General features: G+C 32.7%; 1 protein-coding gene across 2 annotated transcripts in view; it reads left to right on the top strand.

Moving 5' to 3' along the window:
- The window catches only part of LOC149537884 (mannosyl-oligosaccharide 1,2-alpha-mannosidase MNS2-like), a 50472-nt gene extending 46046 nt beyond the window's left edge, over nt 1-4426 (top strand). For both annotated transcript variants that reach the window (XM_089799277.1, XM_089799276.1), the window contains one exon: nt 3589-4426. In XM_089799277.1, coding sequence (XP_089655403.1) covers nt 3589-3918 — 330 coding nt within the window. In that variant the 3' untranslated portion in view covers nt 3919-4426. The remainder of the gene's footprint in view (nt 1-3588) is intronic.
- The last annotated feature ends 14397 nt before the right edge of the window (nt 4427-18823 follow it).

Below are 18823 nucleotides of genomic sequence, written 5' to 3'. Positions count from 1 at the left end.
TATAGACTGAGTTTCTTTCTTTATAGACGGAGTTCAAAGGGCTTATTTCAGAAAGAAAACAAATTTGATCTTTTCAATTTTATTGTCTTTTACTTTTCTTTACATCAGTACCATCTGCAAAACCTGCATCCTGGTGTCACCAAGTATGACAATTTCTGTGCCTTTGTTCACCCCAAACTTTCGGTCAAATCTCAATAATTCTCTATTAAGCCAGGCATCCTCTAAAATTATTGTGCCATGCATCTTCTAAAATTCTTTGTTATGCAATGTAACTGTGAATGCTCAATTATTTTTGCCTTTTTGGGTTGGGTCCCCAACCTGGCTATTTATATTTGTAGTTGTACTCAATTGGTAGTGTTTACCTTCCTTGGACTCAGCTTGTCTTGTGCTTTTAACTGGTTTACTTTTCCATGTTATCTTTGCAGCTTAAATGCTTCTATCACTTAGTTTACTACCCATGTACTGTTCTATTTTAATTTGATGCATTTTTGACTCCCAGAGACCTGCATTGGTTCCTTGTTGATATTGATGTAGTTTCAGTCTTTCTGAATAGTTTTCACTGTTGTCAACATTGTACTCCTTTTATCCATACAATCTTTATAGATGTGGCTACATATCCCATTTTCCCAGTAAAATTACCTGACTCTGAAATTTTGGATTGTCATTTTTTGAAATCTTATGGATTATGCATCTTTCTGTTATTCTTGTCATAGCAAGAAAATTATTTGGGGAAAAAATTAGCAGACCAAAATTAAAAGTTCTCTTGGAACAAATTGGGAAAAGCTAAGAAAACATGTGATTTAAGGTTCTGCTTTTAACTGTGTTCTTTTACACATCAACATTTCAAATCATATTCTATGATTAGTTTCTTCTATCTCTTCATCCTGCTGATGAATTGTAGAGTATGGTTCTAAATGTTGATGGTATAAAGAACACAGTTAAATTCAGAAGCTTAAATCACATTATTATGGACTGAAAATCTTATGTCTTTAAATAAGGGGCAAAATTGGATTATAAAAAAACATAAAAAATTGTAGGAAATAAGACAAAAACTATTTTTTAAAGAAATGTTAAGGGCATATCCGTAACATAGAGATATAAAGAGCAAATAAAATAGAGTTTAACCAATGGATTATAGAAAATATATTTTGCCATTTAGAGTTTCACAGGGTTTTGCAACAATTTTTCACTTTTTTTGGTCATGTTTTTAATTTTTAGGGATTTTAACACTATTTTAATGCATCTTGAATGCAAAATTCATTAAAAATTGAGTCAACAAATTTTTAACAAATCGGGATTTTTCAGGGAAAAATCAGCTGGCTCCAGGATTTATGATTAATGGGTATAATTGTGATTTTTTGCAGAATATTGCTTCTCTGATTCCTATTATGCTTTCCAAGTCATTTTTGTCCTTTGCTTTGTTGTTGGTGTGCTCTCTATCTTAAGATTTTTTATAACTAAGCATGGTCTCTTTTTGCTTTGTTGTTGGTGTGCTCTCTATCTTAAGATTCTTTATAACTAAGCATGGTCTCTTTTTGTGTGCTGGAAAAATATTATCCACACATCTTTCTGCCTCATAATTTTATTCAGTTGCTCTGTCCACAAGTGCTCCTTCCTGTTAGCATGAACTTTTTGTGATCTACTCGAAGAACATTTTGTATCTTATTTATACTTCAAATATATTTATTTACATGCACTCACTAGTGCATACGTTCCAAATATTCAAAAAACTTGAGTTAATTCTTTTGATCCAACACTAGGAGTCACTGTACAAACATTATTGGTGCTATGAATTAGCTTTACTCATCTCTAGTCGCAGCAAATTTGTCCTTCAGTTCCTTCAATTTTGTTAAAGTGCGCAATTATGAATCTTTTTTTTTCTAAATTTGTTTACAATTAATACAATACTATGGTGGTTTTAGTGATATGAGTAGATTTTAATTTTTCCAGGCTATATTTCCGTCTATATATGATGTAGCTATTACGATAATAGATAAGCTTCTATTATTAGTTAATGTTTCTAATATTAGTTAGCTGTAGTTATCTGTTAGCTTTCTTTAGTTTTCTTTTAGCTAGAATAGAATATTTCTATTCTTTACGATTGTTTCCTAAGGAAACATTGCTTTATTCTTTTGTATATATAGATCTCTCCGTCTTTGTTAATAACAAGCAATTATTTTACCAATTACTTCGTAATAGTAGCAATGGGAGCACTTCATTTATAATAAGCATAATTTTTGTTTTGAGAAGCTTCACAGTCTCTATGGTTCATGGAAAATGTGTTTTTTCCATTTCTAGCACTCATATTTAATTAAATGATAAGCAGCTTTCAAGTTTTGATTTCCAGTTGCAGAATTTCTATTGATTAGTTTGGGTCCAGTAGAAAATTATGCTTGCTGTTGGTTTAGACAGTTTCAGAAATTTGGCTATTCTAGTTTGAACATCTTCAATCTTTGGTCTGGTCTAATAGTGTCCCTCACAGACCTGCTTTTATAACTCCTTGCTCCCATTCCTGCTAACCTTCCAATCCATGAAATTGAAGCCTTGTTCAATTGGGTATTTTCCATGGATTAAGAAACCAATTCAATAAAACATCCTTCTTTGAATGGGAATGTTTCTTGAAATCACCTACACGACAAAATGCAAAACAATCACAATGCCAAACACATCACATAATAGCAAAAATATCCTTGTCCACAACTCTGGATGTATGATGTAATCCAAATAGAAAGCAATGTTACTTTGATCATATGACCTTGGTCATATGTCAGAATCATTCCAATCTATGTTGATTGAGATTAACACCAGAAAAGTTGCGAAGTGTGAACACACCACTAATTGGATCAACACAACAATAGACCAAAAATTAAGATTATTTGAACTTCATTGCTACCAGAACGAGCTGTTAATGCCTTTCCGGTCTACTTAACACAATAGCTGATGTACCTCCTATGCTCTTGTTGCAGCTTCTAATGATGTTAGACAACACTGTCAACCTAGAAACTAAGAAACTCGATGCCAATACATAGTACATAAAGATTCAAGTACCAGTTAGTCAATCTGTATATCTTTGAGTGCATGCATTGAAGAGAGTTCTATGATCTGTCCCTGCCCTTGTCATTCTGACCGAGCAATATTTGTTGCCTTTTTTGAAACATTATATTTTCAATGTAAAGATTTAAAACAAGTCTGAATGCATCAACTTTCTGGAGCTTCAAGTATTGTAGGTCCTTACAATCAATAAGATTCAAATGGATGAATTTAATCTCTTGCCGAGTTTGAGTTGGCTTTGTGCGTTTGAGTTGGAGCCAAGTCTTCCTTAATGTGATATATAAATTCATGGCTTGAATTTTTTTGGTTCAATTTAGAACAGAAAATTCAAATTTTCCATTCGGATACTAAATATTTGTTCGTAAGGTTAAAAATGGGAGTATAAGCATATAGAACATGAACATGCATATCTTTATTGAACATACTTGTGTAATGCATACAATGCAATTTTGAACTCATTATGTCTCATATTCTTCTCTTATCTTGCAGTTAAATATTTATCTTCAGTATTGATGCTCTAATGGTTTTACTATACAGGTGAACAGTGGTGAAAAGGATGACATGATGCAAAGCTTTTTTCTCGCTGAAACCTTGAAGTACTTCTACCTTCTTTTCTCACCATCATCTGTTATTCCTCTTGATCAATGGGTTTTTAACACTGAAGCCCATCCATTAAAAATCACGACTCGTATAGATTCGACCCAGACACTTGGAAATCATCAATATGTCCAACAATTGCAAGAAGTCAAAACAGACCAGAGATTACGTGGTGGAAGATTTGAATCTTTTAATCGAGTCAAGAGCAACATTTTGGAAAGGGGAAAATACCGGGAGCGGATATTAGGTAGGAAAGAAGGTCATTCATAGACTTTCAGAGTTACTAACAAATTATAATTTTTTACTCATTCTTGTGCTTGACTTTCATGGCCATGACTGACATGAATTAGTTTTGAGTAAAGTATTTCAAACCAAAGCCAGAAGTGCCTCACTTTGCAACAATTTGTTGATGGTGCTCATACAATCCGTACAAGCCATATTTTATAAGTGAACTCCATTTGCGGGATTTTATTTTTTGGTCTGTATTTTTAGAATTAGATGTTATAATTTTTTATCACAAAGGGTGCAAGCACTGTAAAGATTAGCAATGTAGACAGGGAAACACACCCTCTTTTCATCACTTTAAAAGCTATAGCGAAGACACGGATAATAGTTTTTGCTGTGTGTTCATTTATAAGGCAGATTTCCCTTTCTACATATGCTTGATGACTGCATACTGTTTAAATGCAGATGTGCCTTGAGGCATAGCATAGTTTGAGGGATTTGGAATATTATAATTTTGTTTTTGTTCTAATTGAAATTTATGTTCAGGATTAAATTTCACTCTTCATAATTATTTTAGGAAGAATTGCAAGTCAAGTCTTTCTTATGATTAGGTGATGCCAATAGACATATATATGATAATTGTTGCAAGTGATATAAATTCAAATAAATATTTCCACTTGTTTTTTTCTGTTTAATGAAGTATATGTTAATAGGTCTTGATGAAGTGAATGTTGCAAGAAAAATAAAACCCAATAAATATTTCCTCTTGATTTTTCGTTGCAACACTATTTGTCTATCCGGTCGAGTGCTAGAAAATTGTATATCATCGCCTCATCAGCACAGAATGGTTCAATTTTTAAATGGCTGGAGTGCCCTTCATGTCTTTGACTATATATGTGTTTGACCTCTCCAATTTAGAGATGTCGAAGCCAATTTTATAACTTATTTCCTCTGTTCTGTGACGTTTCAATATGTTCATTGTGTGCAAATACTGAAACACAATGATTCTACCCTTTCTATAAATAACGGACATGGAACATTGTTTCATAGTTCGGACTGATTAATGCATGCGGAGCACTCGAACAAATAACAAGACTGATGATATACCGTTGACTTAAAAGCTGACGACTAATTAATGAGAATAAAATGTTGAATAGATTGCCAGCCTAGGGCAAGTTTACATACAGAATGATTTCGCCGTCATAAAGAAGTTTAAACCTAAGAACTATTTTAAGATATTTGTTTAACAATATTTATTGACATGCATAAAGGCCTTGAGGTGACCTAAGCTTGGAGATAAGTTTTTGCAAATAACTATTATTTTGTTTGGTTTGAATGCCATTTTTATGGAAGACTTGGAACACATTAATTGTTTCAAAGCATTCTAGTTGACTCTAGTTTCATGAGAAGAGTATGTAATTCTTTGCATTTCAGTATTCTGATTCATTATTTATCTAGTTTGTAATGTGTACATGTAACGTCTGGTGTTTGAGTGTGTTTTGGAAGTTTTCTTTGAGTTGGGCCCTTATGTGTTGTATATGCTCTAAAAGTTGAAATGTTTGTTTTGAAAATATGTATAAGAAGTAAAATAGAAAAGTTGCAAATACCAAATATATGAACATATCAATAAGTGCAAGGTCATTTATTATATCAAAAATATAAAAAATATGATTTCGAATAACATGATACCAAAAGTACAAAATGTCAAAATGTAGCAAAAGGAGGTCTGTAATCATATCGAGGCAAACTCCTCATCATTGGAGCTCAATAAACTATAAAATCATCAACAATCACCTTGATTGAGGGTGGCAACCCTTAGCGCAGTCAAGGGGTAACACTCCTTGCAAGGTTTTGGGGTAGTGCTTTAGGAGTGCTGTCAAACATTTTTCTCACAAAATTGACATTTTTTAACTGTTGAAAATGCGACATTTTTAATGTTTTTGTATTCAAATCTATTTAAGATATTGTCTTCCATTAGACCACCAAAACTAATCAAAAAGTATAAATACATTTTTCGTTTTTTCTTGACATTGTTGGGTGTTGTATATTGCCAATCGTCAGGTTATAACTTGAACTTGCCAAGTTCAAGACAAAAAGATGACAACTTTTAATAAAAATTCAAAATTTTCAAAAATAATCCTTCAAGTAAAAGTATGAACTCGTCGAGAAAAAAACTAATGAGTTTTTACAACATCGACAAGTTTTGCATCTATAAGTAGGACTTAAAAACTTTATTGAATTTTTTAGATGGTGTTCTAATCATATTAGGAAAAATGAATTTTGGCTCGAGGTGCATGCGGGCAACAAGCTTTAGTGGTGATTAAATGTTTCGAAAGTTATTGAAAAACTTATGGAGAGTTAGTGTTACCAAGAGTGGTGCAGTGAGATTGGGCAGGGTGCAGTTAAGTGAATTAAATTGATAGGCTTGAGGAAACGCCTTGTGCTAGGAGAAAACAAGACATGTTCCAACTTGGGTCTTATATATTAACTAAATCGGTTGTTGGCCACTCTCTTTTTCACCCTTGTGAAATACAAAACATTTCTCACATGCGGATGGTGTTTTATAAGAGATTTGTGTTCACTTTTTAATGTTCTTGAAAAAAGCTGTGAGGCTATTCGACAAAAGATAGTCCATATAGACTTTAGACTCATCTATGTTCTATAATTTTACTGTACAAGAATTTCAATCTCTATTTGAACAATACATGGGGTGATAAACATGGCTTTATTGGGTCAGCACTATGAAAGCTGATGTTATTGAAGTGGTTTGTACAAAAAATTTGTGCGCCTCATTTAATGTTTGCACAATCTACAATCTACAGACACTACACTAGTAATTATATATTTGGGTGAGAAATGGCTTTGGATTTTCATTGATTGCATCAATGTGTTGTGTTCCATTCATTTGGGGATGATTCGAGAGGGAAGTGGTTAAGATTTTTAATCTCAAAACATCTATCACCAAGTCTAGTGTGTGCCCCATAATGATCACATATGATGAGACCACATTCAAGTGAAGTGTCATGAGAGATAACTCATTTACCTTGGGCATGCCTCATAAAAAGATTTTATAGGAACAATCGTTTCAGAGAAGATTATGTGAGCAAGATCAACCTGTTTCATAAAAAAATATACAGTTACAATTTAGTGTACCACTTAAACTAATATTGGAAAGCAAGGAAGTCTTATTTTAGAAGATATATAGGGATCGATGGATTTATAGTTAATTTTTATAGCAAGATCCATTTGTTAAATAAAAAAAATATTACTAAGGAAGTTCTACAAGAATGCTAAATATAGGCTAGATAATATTGGTTAGTAATCTAGATAATATTTGTATGTCACTTTTAAGAAGATTTATAAGGATCAATGTTCTCAATAAGTTCCACTAATTGTGTAAATTAAGATATTTCTTGGAAACCCAGTTTCACAAGGGTACTAAATGTAATTTTATATATCACTTCAATTAAGCAATGGTTAAAATTGGTTAGTATTACCATCTTTGTATGAGAGAGAGAGTCGAGACACCATTACAACATGGGAAAGAACAGTTCGTAGCTAAGTGACTAGTTGAGAAACACTTAGAACATGATGTTCATAATGTATTTCTAATTGTAAGAATCATGTCTAATTGTAAGAACCATGTCCCTTGGGTGAGGTGCAGTGATGTCAATAACAATCAAAATGTGAGAAAAATTATAACAAACTACAAAGGAAGAGCTATCATCAATCTTCACGAAGTGAACAAAAGAATCACCAATGGTCTCATAACAAGAATTCTTCAAAAAATGAAGAGGAAGATTGAGAATATGAACCCACATTGGATGCACATTTATTAGTTTGGAAGGATGAGAAATTTTGACCAAGATAGAGTTAACTCCCTACAACATGTTCAACACCTAGTCACGATAATCATAAGAAGCAATAAAAAACCTTTAGTATAGGGGAAGATCTCAATGGTACTAGCAACCAAGTGCTTCCATGAATCCATCACCCAATGATGTAGGTCTTGAAGAAAAGGCCAAAGGCCAACAAATCTACACATTGACCTATAATGTTGGTACAAATTCACATTTTGCACCACAACTTGGACACAAACTACAAAAAGAAAGGTCTTGGTCAAAGGAACTATGTTAAAAGTGATTTGAAATATAAATAAGAATGATTATGATGATCAAGAACCTTGTCCCTTGGGAGAGGTGTAGGGATGTCCATAACAATCAAAATGTGAGAAAAAGTATAATAAACTAGGAAGAGGAGCTATCATCAATCTTCACGAAGCGAACAAAAGAGTTGCCAATGGTCTCATAACAAGAATTCTCCAAAAAATGAAGACAAAGATTGAAAATATGAACCCGCATTGGATGCACATTGAGTAGTTTGTAAGGATGAGAAGGTTTGACCAAGATAGAGTTAACTCCCTACAACATGTTCAACACCTAGTCATGATAATCATAAGAAGCAATAAAAAAACTTTAGTATAAGGGAAGATCTCAATGCTATTAGCAACCAAGTACTTCCATGAATCCATTGCCCAATGATGTAGTGCTAACAATTTTGTCCCTCAACAACCACATGCTGGAGCATATGAAGAGCACTAGTAGGTGGAGAAGAGTGAACACTACAAGAGGGGACGAAATCAACAATAAGATGGAGACAAATCCATTGAGAGAGAGGAGGCTGAAGCAGAAGGAAAATTAACCAAGGGGGAGACATTCATTAACCTAAGGAGTGCCATCAGAGGAAGATTCAATGACCAAGATTATCGAATGATCATCCTTTGCAACCTTCAAACCATGTGGTAACACCCTTATGATGTGACGGAGAATAATACATGGTCAAATGACCAGTAGATAAACATCACTTACATTTGAATAGGAGGCTCTAAAAATCTAGCAATTGGATCGACTAAGGCATCCCCAACCATGTGAACCACATCCACATAAGGTATGTAGAGATGTCAAGGTCAAGGTCAACCAAAATGTGAGAAAAAGTAGATTGTCTCACTTTAGGCATAAGCTTATTCACCTTCAAAATATTACCAATAGAGTTTCCTATGATGGCAAGGCGAGAATTCTCCTAAAAAATGAAGGATAATAATTGGGAGATGAACTTGCACTAGGCACACATTGAGAAATTCAATAAGAGAGTTAAAGGAGATAGTCCATGATTTGGTTGAGAGAGAAGATTAGCCCACATCCATGATTTGATCAATATAAAATCAAGTTCATCCTCCAAAGTAAAACAACAATAATAAAATCTTTTGCACAAGGAAAGTGCTTGATGTTACTAAAGAGCAATGATCTCCAAGATAACATAACTTAGCAGTGTAGATTCATAAGGGAGCGCTAGAAACAAATAAATCCACACTAATGGTAGAAATCCATATTTTCAACCACTATCAGATAAAAAATCGCCACGAGGGAGGTATTGGCATAGGAAATGGGACAAGCTTTCACTTTTGGAGGAACAAATTGAGCAACCCAATCATAGCTCTTTTCACCAGCAGCAAGAATAGGGGGTGAACCCCAATGACACCAACATGAAGAGGACCATCCATAGCTAACTAGAGGGAAGAAGAGCCAAGGACAACAAGTTCTACTACCTCAACACCCCCAAAGGCAACCCAATAGATGACTACAACACAAATGAGGGAGTCAAAGCCTTGGGTTTCGAGTTCAAATTTCCCCTTGGGTGGGAAACTCTAGCGACGTCCAGAGACAACACGTTATACAACATTGTTATGTGATATCTTATTGTAATGGTTAAAATCACATTTCTATATAGGTTTTTATGTGTTCTCTTTTAAATTGGTTAGATTAGTGGGATTTAAGAGCCATAGCTCATCTTTTATTTTCCAACATTTGGATTCTTCTTTATTGTATGTAAGTTCAACAAATTGTACCGTAAAAAATGGGCAATCTATGAACCTTTAGGATATTTTATGCAAGGATGATGTCACAAGACATTATAGTCCATGCTATTTGCTATCATCTAAGGCAAAGAGCTCATTTTCCTATTGTTGTGTTCCCCATTCTTTAAACTCCATTTCTAGTAATAGTTGGATTTTTGTTTTCTCTATAATTAAAGATATTGTAGTTTTGTTTCTTGACGAAATCTAAATATTTAACAATTATATCATTACAAAACAAAAATTATTTATGCTTTACTTTATAATATGTTCTTTCTAGTCTTGCATGAGGAATTTTAGTTTGGTTTGTAATTTTAAAATTGATTGTTTATAGCCATATATTTTCTAAGCAGTAAAATCTATTTATTATAGGTTTATATTGGAGAGAAAGGCTTAATTTTTTTGATATAATAGAATATGGTGGAATGTATGTCAATTTGTTACATTTTTTCTTTATCAACATTGTATTTGATGGAAACAAATATAATTTATGGTTGATCCAAGGAGTATTAGTGAAGAGGAATTATTGAAGATGATTGATAGTGATGTTGTGATCTTATGGATGTTCACTAAATTGGTAAGTCTCAATATTATATCTTTCACTAGTGATTTTTCTACATGTATTTGGGTATTATTCTCTAGGAAAAATTTATATGGTGGTTTATCAAGTTCAACAAGCTTAAAGGTCATGTTGAGAATTAGACTACTAAGAAAACCAAAGTGGTACAGATTAATAATGGTGAGAGACTTTTCTCTAAGTCCATATTGCATACTCACATGCATTGTTAGAAAAATTACAATACTCTACATAGTGCAACAAAATGAAGTGGTTATTAATGTGGTATGATCACTATTGAGTCCTAGATCACCAACTAGAACACTCCTAGGCTTCTCTACAAGCCTCTTAGGGTTTTCTTCCTCACCCTATCCTAAGGGAAACCTTTCTCTATTTTCCTTCTCCTTGTGATCCTTACCAATCAAATTGAATCAACACACTACTCTTGACCCCTTCCAACTATTTCCTTTGTGTCCAAACTCCCATCTAACCCTCTTGGCTTGTCATGCCATCAAGATGTTGTGTTGAGACTTCTTTCTAGGTCCATTCCATGGATTTTAGAATCATTTTGGTGGTTAAGTCCTTAGATTTATTGTAGATCTCTCCAAATCTTCTAATTAGGCCTTGTACCCCTAGAGCCCCCAATTAGGTCTTCTAATAGGGATTTTGAGCAATAACTTCCAAAACTTGTTAAAAATATGCCAAACCAATTTTGGATTTTAACGACCTTTTGGACAACCTTCAAGATTTATTAGGTTTCAAACCCCTAACTTGTTTGTACAGTACTGTAGCAAAACATCCTATTTTCAAGGGTTTCAAGGGTCTGATAACAACCAATGATAAATTGGATACAATGGGAAACCATTTGGATTCATTTGACCACTAAAATTTGACCAAAGGATCTCCACTTAATATCCTACACAACCATGCTCTTGATTGGCATTGACCAATCCATCCATTCTAACTTCCAAGCTCTACAAAAATATTGAACACCTAGTCAAGTGCAACAAATCTGCCTAGGGCATGCTTGAAAAATTAAAAAACACCTCCTAGAGCCTCCAAAATTCATGTGTACAACATATATACAGTCCTCTTCTTGATTCCAAGTGGCCATAAAGGTTCAACCATTGGAAATCAAGAAAGAGCCATTTCTATGCTTCTAACTACTTACAAAATAGTGAACAAAGCAGTATGAAAGTATTTACAAACACCTATCAAACCAATTGAACTTGTAAACTCAAAGGAACATTAAGAAACTAGATTCAACAAACTATTCAACCATGTAAACACAATACCCTATTCAATCCATTAAAGTGTGGATCAAGGGCTTGAAAACAAGACTGTGACTACTTGTTGCAAGTTTGCTCTTCTCTTCAAGCACAATGTTCGTACAAAATGAATGCCAGCCCTTGTCTTGGGTTTGAAAATGTGTTATATAGGCCTTGTGCATGTGCGGAAACTAACTATGCCACTCCCCTAACTAATCTTGTTGGGTTTTGCAACTTGTTATCAAGTTGCCATGACAACTTTGCAAAGTTGTCATGAGCAACTTTGCAAGATTTTTCATTTTCTTGCTCCATATCCTCAACTTGATCAAATATGGTGTAGATAAGTTAAAAAACATTAACCAACCTCATTTTATACCTTTTCCACTATTTTGACACTCTTGGTCAACTTTGACCATGTTTGACCAACTTAGCAACATTGTGCAATTTGTCACTAAATGGATAACTTATTGACTCCACACACACACACACACACACACACACCCCTATCAACGTAAAAACAATGGCTCTAAACCACTCTTGAGACTTTATTCTAGTCCCTATTGTCTGGTGGTTGGCTAAAACCACCTACAAGCCAAAATTTGCTTCAACATGTCATATTCCTAGGTTCTCTTACACTAGTTATAAGGTTGAATATGATCTTATAGGATCAATCTAGAAGTTCGTTGAGAATTATCAATCTAGGGCATGAGTTTTGGGTCAAGGTAGTTAAGACTGCTTTTATTTAAAATATTAGGTGTCCAACTTTTTTTCTCGAGGTGAGGAAAAATGTGAGATGTGGATAACTAAAAGACTCTAACACATTCAAGAGTAATATGAGACGTGGTTAACTAAAATGCACCACCACATTTAAGAGTAATTAGTTTTGATTCCCTTTGCATGTTTCTAATGGAAAACAATTCAGAATAATTTTCTATTGTAAATATTTTTAGGAGAAAATCTATATGAGTCAAATTAAAGAATTTAAGGGAGGGGGTAAATAAAGTTAACATTTTAAGTTAAAGTAATCTGCATATATTTTGTATTATATATTTGGAACATGTGCATTATAATTTAATTTTGCAAGGAGTTAAGTTGATCATTGTGTATATTATAAACTATTGAAGTTGATGAAGTTAACAGTTTAAGTTAAAGTAATCCGCATATATTTTGTATTATATATTTGGGACATGTGCATTAGAATTTAATTTTGCAAGGAGTTAAGTTGATCATTGTGTATATTATAAACTATTGGAGTTAAGTTGATCACTATTTTGGATATTAATAATATGTTTATCACTAGGTAGAATAAGTAAATGATTACATAACTTGAGTTTTAGTTGTCTAATTTTTTTGGAATGAAAGATCTAGGTATTGCTAGGATTAATATCCATGTTATATTTGAGTAAAATATTAGGATAGAGGAATAACTTAAGATTGTATAATACAATATAGTTGTTATAGTTATAAAATCAATGATAGGGGATTATGCGATTGTATGCATCATATAAGCAAATGAGACACCAATTTTATATGGAACCTCTTTTACAAAAAAAATAAAATTTAAACCATTGCTAAAATATACACGCAATTATATTAAAGAAAATTTAAATTCTTAATATATATCTTTTGTCAAAGTCTAAATCTATAATGCCAGCCATTACCAAACTATATAATGACCATATTGTGATGTTAGTGTATCAATCTATCACATGCCCCACTAAGCATGATGTCCATTTAAATATTGAATAAATAAATAAATATATATAGTTTCTTGAAGTCTAATCTATAGTGCCAACCATTACCATGTCATACAATGCCAACCATTACCAAACTATACATTGACCATATTGTGATGTTAATGTATCAATCTATCACACATCCTACCAAGCATGATATTCATATGAATCATCACCATAGATGATAACCAATTTTCAAACAACAAAATTAAACTAGCTATAGACTAAATAATCTAGTATGAATTTATCTTATTATATAGTCACAATAGTTATCACTAGGTTGTGGTTATGCAGCTGCAAAAAACGTCTTCCATACGAAGGAGGGATGCTTAGAATTCTTTTAAAAAGTTGTAAAAACCAATACAAGAGTAAACCTTTTTCGTGGCAGGATAGCCAATGTAAGCTTAAAATAGAAATGAAAAATTTCTAGCTACTCTGATCTATTTGTGGTACCTTAGAATACCATCCAAAATAAAACCATGTTCTTAAGATATCAATACATGTACCATAATAGTGTTGCAAGAACACTTGTACTATCATGCACACCCCAACGATATACTAATAATTGGGAAACCTTATTTCTCCTCCAAATCAATTAATGACATCATCATGTATAGACATATCTCAATGATAAATCACAATAGTTGAAGCTTACATAATTCTATCACATCACATTATGAAGCTACACACTAATCTAAAGATAAAATCTATTTAAGAATCCACTATAGTTGAATATCACATCAAAGTTCCAACACATGCTTGGTATGGAAAGTCATAGGGACAAGGTTAAAAATAAGTTGTTTTTAAAGACAATTTGATAGTAGCTCAACATGCATGATGACATAATATACCTTTATTCGTAGGTAGTAAATTGATTTTGAAAAACCATCCCAATTTTTGAAGGTTAAAAGAAACAATTCCACTTGTGCATGTGATAGGTAACCTTGTATATAAACATGTCCATAAAAGGCCAAACATTGCATTGATAATGAAAGTTCTAAGTAGGTTTAGGTTGAAATAACAAGACACACATTAAGAAAGGGTTTTAAACATTTGAAAGGAACTACAAATTACTATTTGGGTTATCATGGTACTAATGATGTGGGTTGAACATATAGGATTCCTTTGACTCCAATTGGATGAGAGATTCAGGTAACAAGAAATCAACAAAAGGCTATGTTCAAAGTTCATAGTTCTGATTCATTATGCAGAGAGGCTTTGAATGTTTTCCATCTCCACCCAATGGGTAATCGATGAGTTGTAATCTCTCTACGAGTTGGTAAAATCTCGTTCATGTGTCTCAAGAATCCAAACAATGTCTTTTTGTCTTCTTTTTCTTCCCATTGTGTATAATGCATATTCAATGTTCATTATCTAGTTGTTCATATGAGAAAACTTTGGAACAAATATAACATATTTTCACAATTTGTAATTTCGAAATGTAACAATTTTTTGATTAAATTGTATTTAGTATTTTCACATCAATACTAAGCACAATTTAATCCATAAATTGTTAAAATTTGATGACTTTGGAAGTTTAGAATACCCTTAATCTAGCAACTCGAATTGCATCCAACTCTCAATTCAACTTTTATAGAGGCACACATATGTATCAAGTATTCTACCAAACATGATCAATAATGCAACTGTGTCCATTCCAAATCAATGAAAAATAACTCTTTTTTTCCAAGGCATTTGAATTTTGAAATTTTTGTAGTATGAGAATTTTTGCAACTAAGCTAGGCCAATCTTTAATAGAAAATAGAAAACATTATTAAAAACCATAATTTGGGCTGGTATAAGTTACCCACTCAAAGAAAGTCACCCACATGCAGAGATGTTAATTTTGAAAAGCTTCCTAAACAATTATGATAGTTTTTTGTGTGTAAATGTAGATTAAATTTATATCAGATTTAGTGTAATGAATTTCTTTATATTTCATAATTGAATGGTTATTAATGTCTAATTTTTCATATGCAGATTTAAATAAGAAATTTGTATCTTGATCTAATACCAAATGTAGAAGTAATGTAAGTCTAGTATTTACAAATACTAAATATATCAAATCTGCTACAATTTTGTTATTGTTCGATTTGCTCTAGATAACATTTATCAATCTCAATGTATCTAGGCAAATAAATTCAAGGTTATATATATTATTTGAATGGTAATGTCCTTAAATGGACACATCTCCACACAATGGAGACATGTCCTCCAATATTCAATGGCTCATTACAAGGAAGAGGCCTAATCATAATTGTGATCAGTCAAGACTTCATTCTTAACTAAAATAATATATATGATATGTATGAGATCGCTGAACATGGAGACATTAATTAGACTGAATCTGATTCAATATCATCTACAATCAGTAAAGATAAAACATGAAATATTCATAGTTAATTTGTACGAAAAGATTTGCCAATATACTTGGATTTACAATTATGATATAGTATATATATGATGAATAGTTTTCCAATCTATGTATATACATGCACACATACACACATACATATACACATATATATACAAGTATATACATGTATAAACACATATACATGTATATATATACATATACATGTATATACATGTATACATATGTGTGTGTGTGTGTGTGTGTGTGTGTGTATCATTCATATATCTGACCTTACCTATTATACTTTAACACTCCCTCTTAGCTAGAGAACATAAAGATTTAACCAGGTATATATATCACAATAGATTCATCTATTGTGAAAAGAGATATCACCTAACTCATGATATTTGATGATATAATATGCTCAAGAATATCAAGTCACATGACATTGTTCTTATAAATATCCATGTTATGGTACGTGCACTAACATCACGTCTCATGATGTCTACCACATCAAATCATGGTATCACACAGATAATATAACGATCTACAACTGATATCAAGCCTCATGATATCTATCAAAATATTCAAGAGATACTAACTATCGTGACATGTCCACGAATATCAAGTCATATGATATTCATCATGATAGAGAACTAATCATTGTAAAGTTATCAACTTACAATGTTAGATACAAGTATATATTATTTGAAAGATTGTCACCTTTCAATAATGTACACGTGGGATCCATAAAGTCATAGAGTCACACATATGAAACAAGAGTTTACACATTAACCATCTTTTATATATTAGTACAAATAAACAATTTTGAGATTTAATCTCAATAACTTACATTTCAACCATACCAAGCTTCAACCACATAAACTGGCTTTAGGCATTCACTACATAACAAATATCTGGTCTAGTGTTAACCAATTACATTAGAGATCCAATTATTAGCCTATAAAGAGTAGGATCTGCAAATCTAGATTCTATTGTCGCTTCTTTCAACTTATATAAGTTGTTTTCCATGGGTGTAGACACCAACCAACAATTTAACATTCTAAATATCTTTAGAAGATTAATAGTATAGTTTCCTTGACTTAAAAGAATACCATCAAAATTCTGCCAAACTTCCAATCCAAGAAAGTGGTGTAAAATACCCAAGTGCTTCATGTCAAATTTTGAGGCTAGGTCCTTCTTACATTAGACAATAAGGCGATCTTCCCCTATAATTAGCATGCCATCAACATATAGCATTAGTTTTAACATATAACTTTAAAATAGAGATTTGGGTATGCATCATTCTTTGTAAACCGTAGTCCCATAAGATAGTTGTTGATCCTTTCATACTAGGCCCAAGGAGCTTGTTTAGGTTCGTATAGGGCCTTCTTCAATTTGCATACATGTGAGAATGTACTATGAATCACAAAACCTTTAGGTAAAGTTGTTGTGCCTCTTACTTTCTCTGAAAGTTCCTTTGGGTGTTGCATAATTTTCAGCTTCCTTAATCAATTTTCTGGCCCAAAGTGGTCTCTTTTGTTGTTATTATTTTGATTTTCCTCTTGATGCTCCCTCTGAATCTCAAGAGTAGTTTGGTTCTCATTTGTGGTTGCTGCTGGTTACAACCTCTAAAACTTAGAAGCATAATCCTCCTCCATATCTTTGAATGAATTCTGAATTTTTGGTTCATTAGAGCTCTTTTCCCTCTTGAAGGTAATGTCCTCCTCAAAGATGACATCTCTACTTAGTTCTACTTTTCTCTATCCAAGTATGTATATTATGTAGGCTTTTGAGGTTTCACTGTAGCCCACAAAAATTCCTTTTTTTCTAGAAGGCTCTAGTTTTGACCTCTTTTCTTTAGGCACATCGATGTAAACATGGCAACCAAATATTCTTCAGTGACTTAGGTTTTAAACCAATAAAGGCCTCTTTAAGAGTTTTGTTATCAAGGTGTGAATGGGGACACCTTTTTTGAATGTAAACAACAGTTCTAGATGCTTTTGTCCAAAATGAGGTTTCTATGTTTTGATCATACAACATTGCTTTGGCAACCTCTACAATAGTTCTATTTTTCCTCTTAGCAACCCCCTTTTGTTGTGAATTGTAGCATACAATAAATTCTCTCTTAATCACGACATTAACACAATATTCTTTGAAGGGTTCTAAGGTGTATTCCCTCCCATTATCTATTCTCAGTGTTCTAGTTTTCTTTTCAAAAGAGTTTTCTATTAGGGATTTGAACTCCTTGAACCTTTTAAGGATTTCTTCTGACTCTTTACACTCAAGGAAATATATCCAAGTCTTTCTGAAGAAGTCATCCACATAGAATACATATTATGGAAATCCTCCCATGGAAGGTACATACATGGGTCCAAATAAGTTAGAGTGGACTAATTCTAATATGTTTTTCGTTCTATTGAAACTATTTTGAAATGTTCCCTTAGTGTTTTTCCCTAAAGCACACCCTTTGCATGCCCTATGATGAATTTGATTTAGTTTGGGTAGTCCTATTATTAATTTTTACATTGAGATTAAGGAACGAAGATGAATGTGTCCTAGTCTTCAATGTAAAATTTCATGAGTCAATATTGTCATGAATAAGGGCTTGATTTCTCTAAGTACAAAGTTTGTATAGGTATCCTTGTCTCATGCCTATAGTTTGAGTTTTTTAAATTTTTATGGTAGAGTTCTTTGGTCATGCCTGAACTTTCCCATCCATCAAGGTAACCCTATACCTGCTATCTTCAAGGGCAGTTATGGATACTAAGTTCCTCTTAATCCTTGGTACATATAACACCCTAGTGAGTTGAATAGAGAAGCCATTTTCAATTTGATGGTGCAAGTTCCAACCCATTTTACTGGATGTGTAGAATCATCCTCAATTGTTACTTCTTCACCAATTTCTTCTATCGTTGTATCTAAGTGTTCTCTAAATCCTATGATGTCTTGATGAGCCACTATCAATCACCCAGGTATTAAGTTTGTTTGATACCTGATTTGATAATGCCAAGTAGAAAACAAATTTCTTGGAATCATCTTCTATGTTTGTTTTTCCAACCTTAGTAAATGATGCTAGTTTCTTTATTCTGTCAAGACACTTGGTTGCATAGTGTCCATATT

The sequence above is a fragment of the Cupressus sempervirens genome, chromosome 9 (assembly GCF_028749045.1).
Source record: "Cupressus sempervirens isolate cs-2001-9-10 chromosome 9, ASM2874904v1, whole genome shotgun sequence".
Lineage (NCBI taxonomy): Eukaryota > Viridiplantae > Streptophyta > Pinopsida > Cupressales > Cupressaceae > Cupressus > Cupressus sempervirens.
The sequence above is the reverse complement of the archived record's forward strand: the minus strand, read 5'-3'. Positions and strand labels throughout refer to the sequence as shown.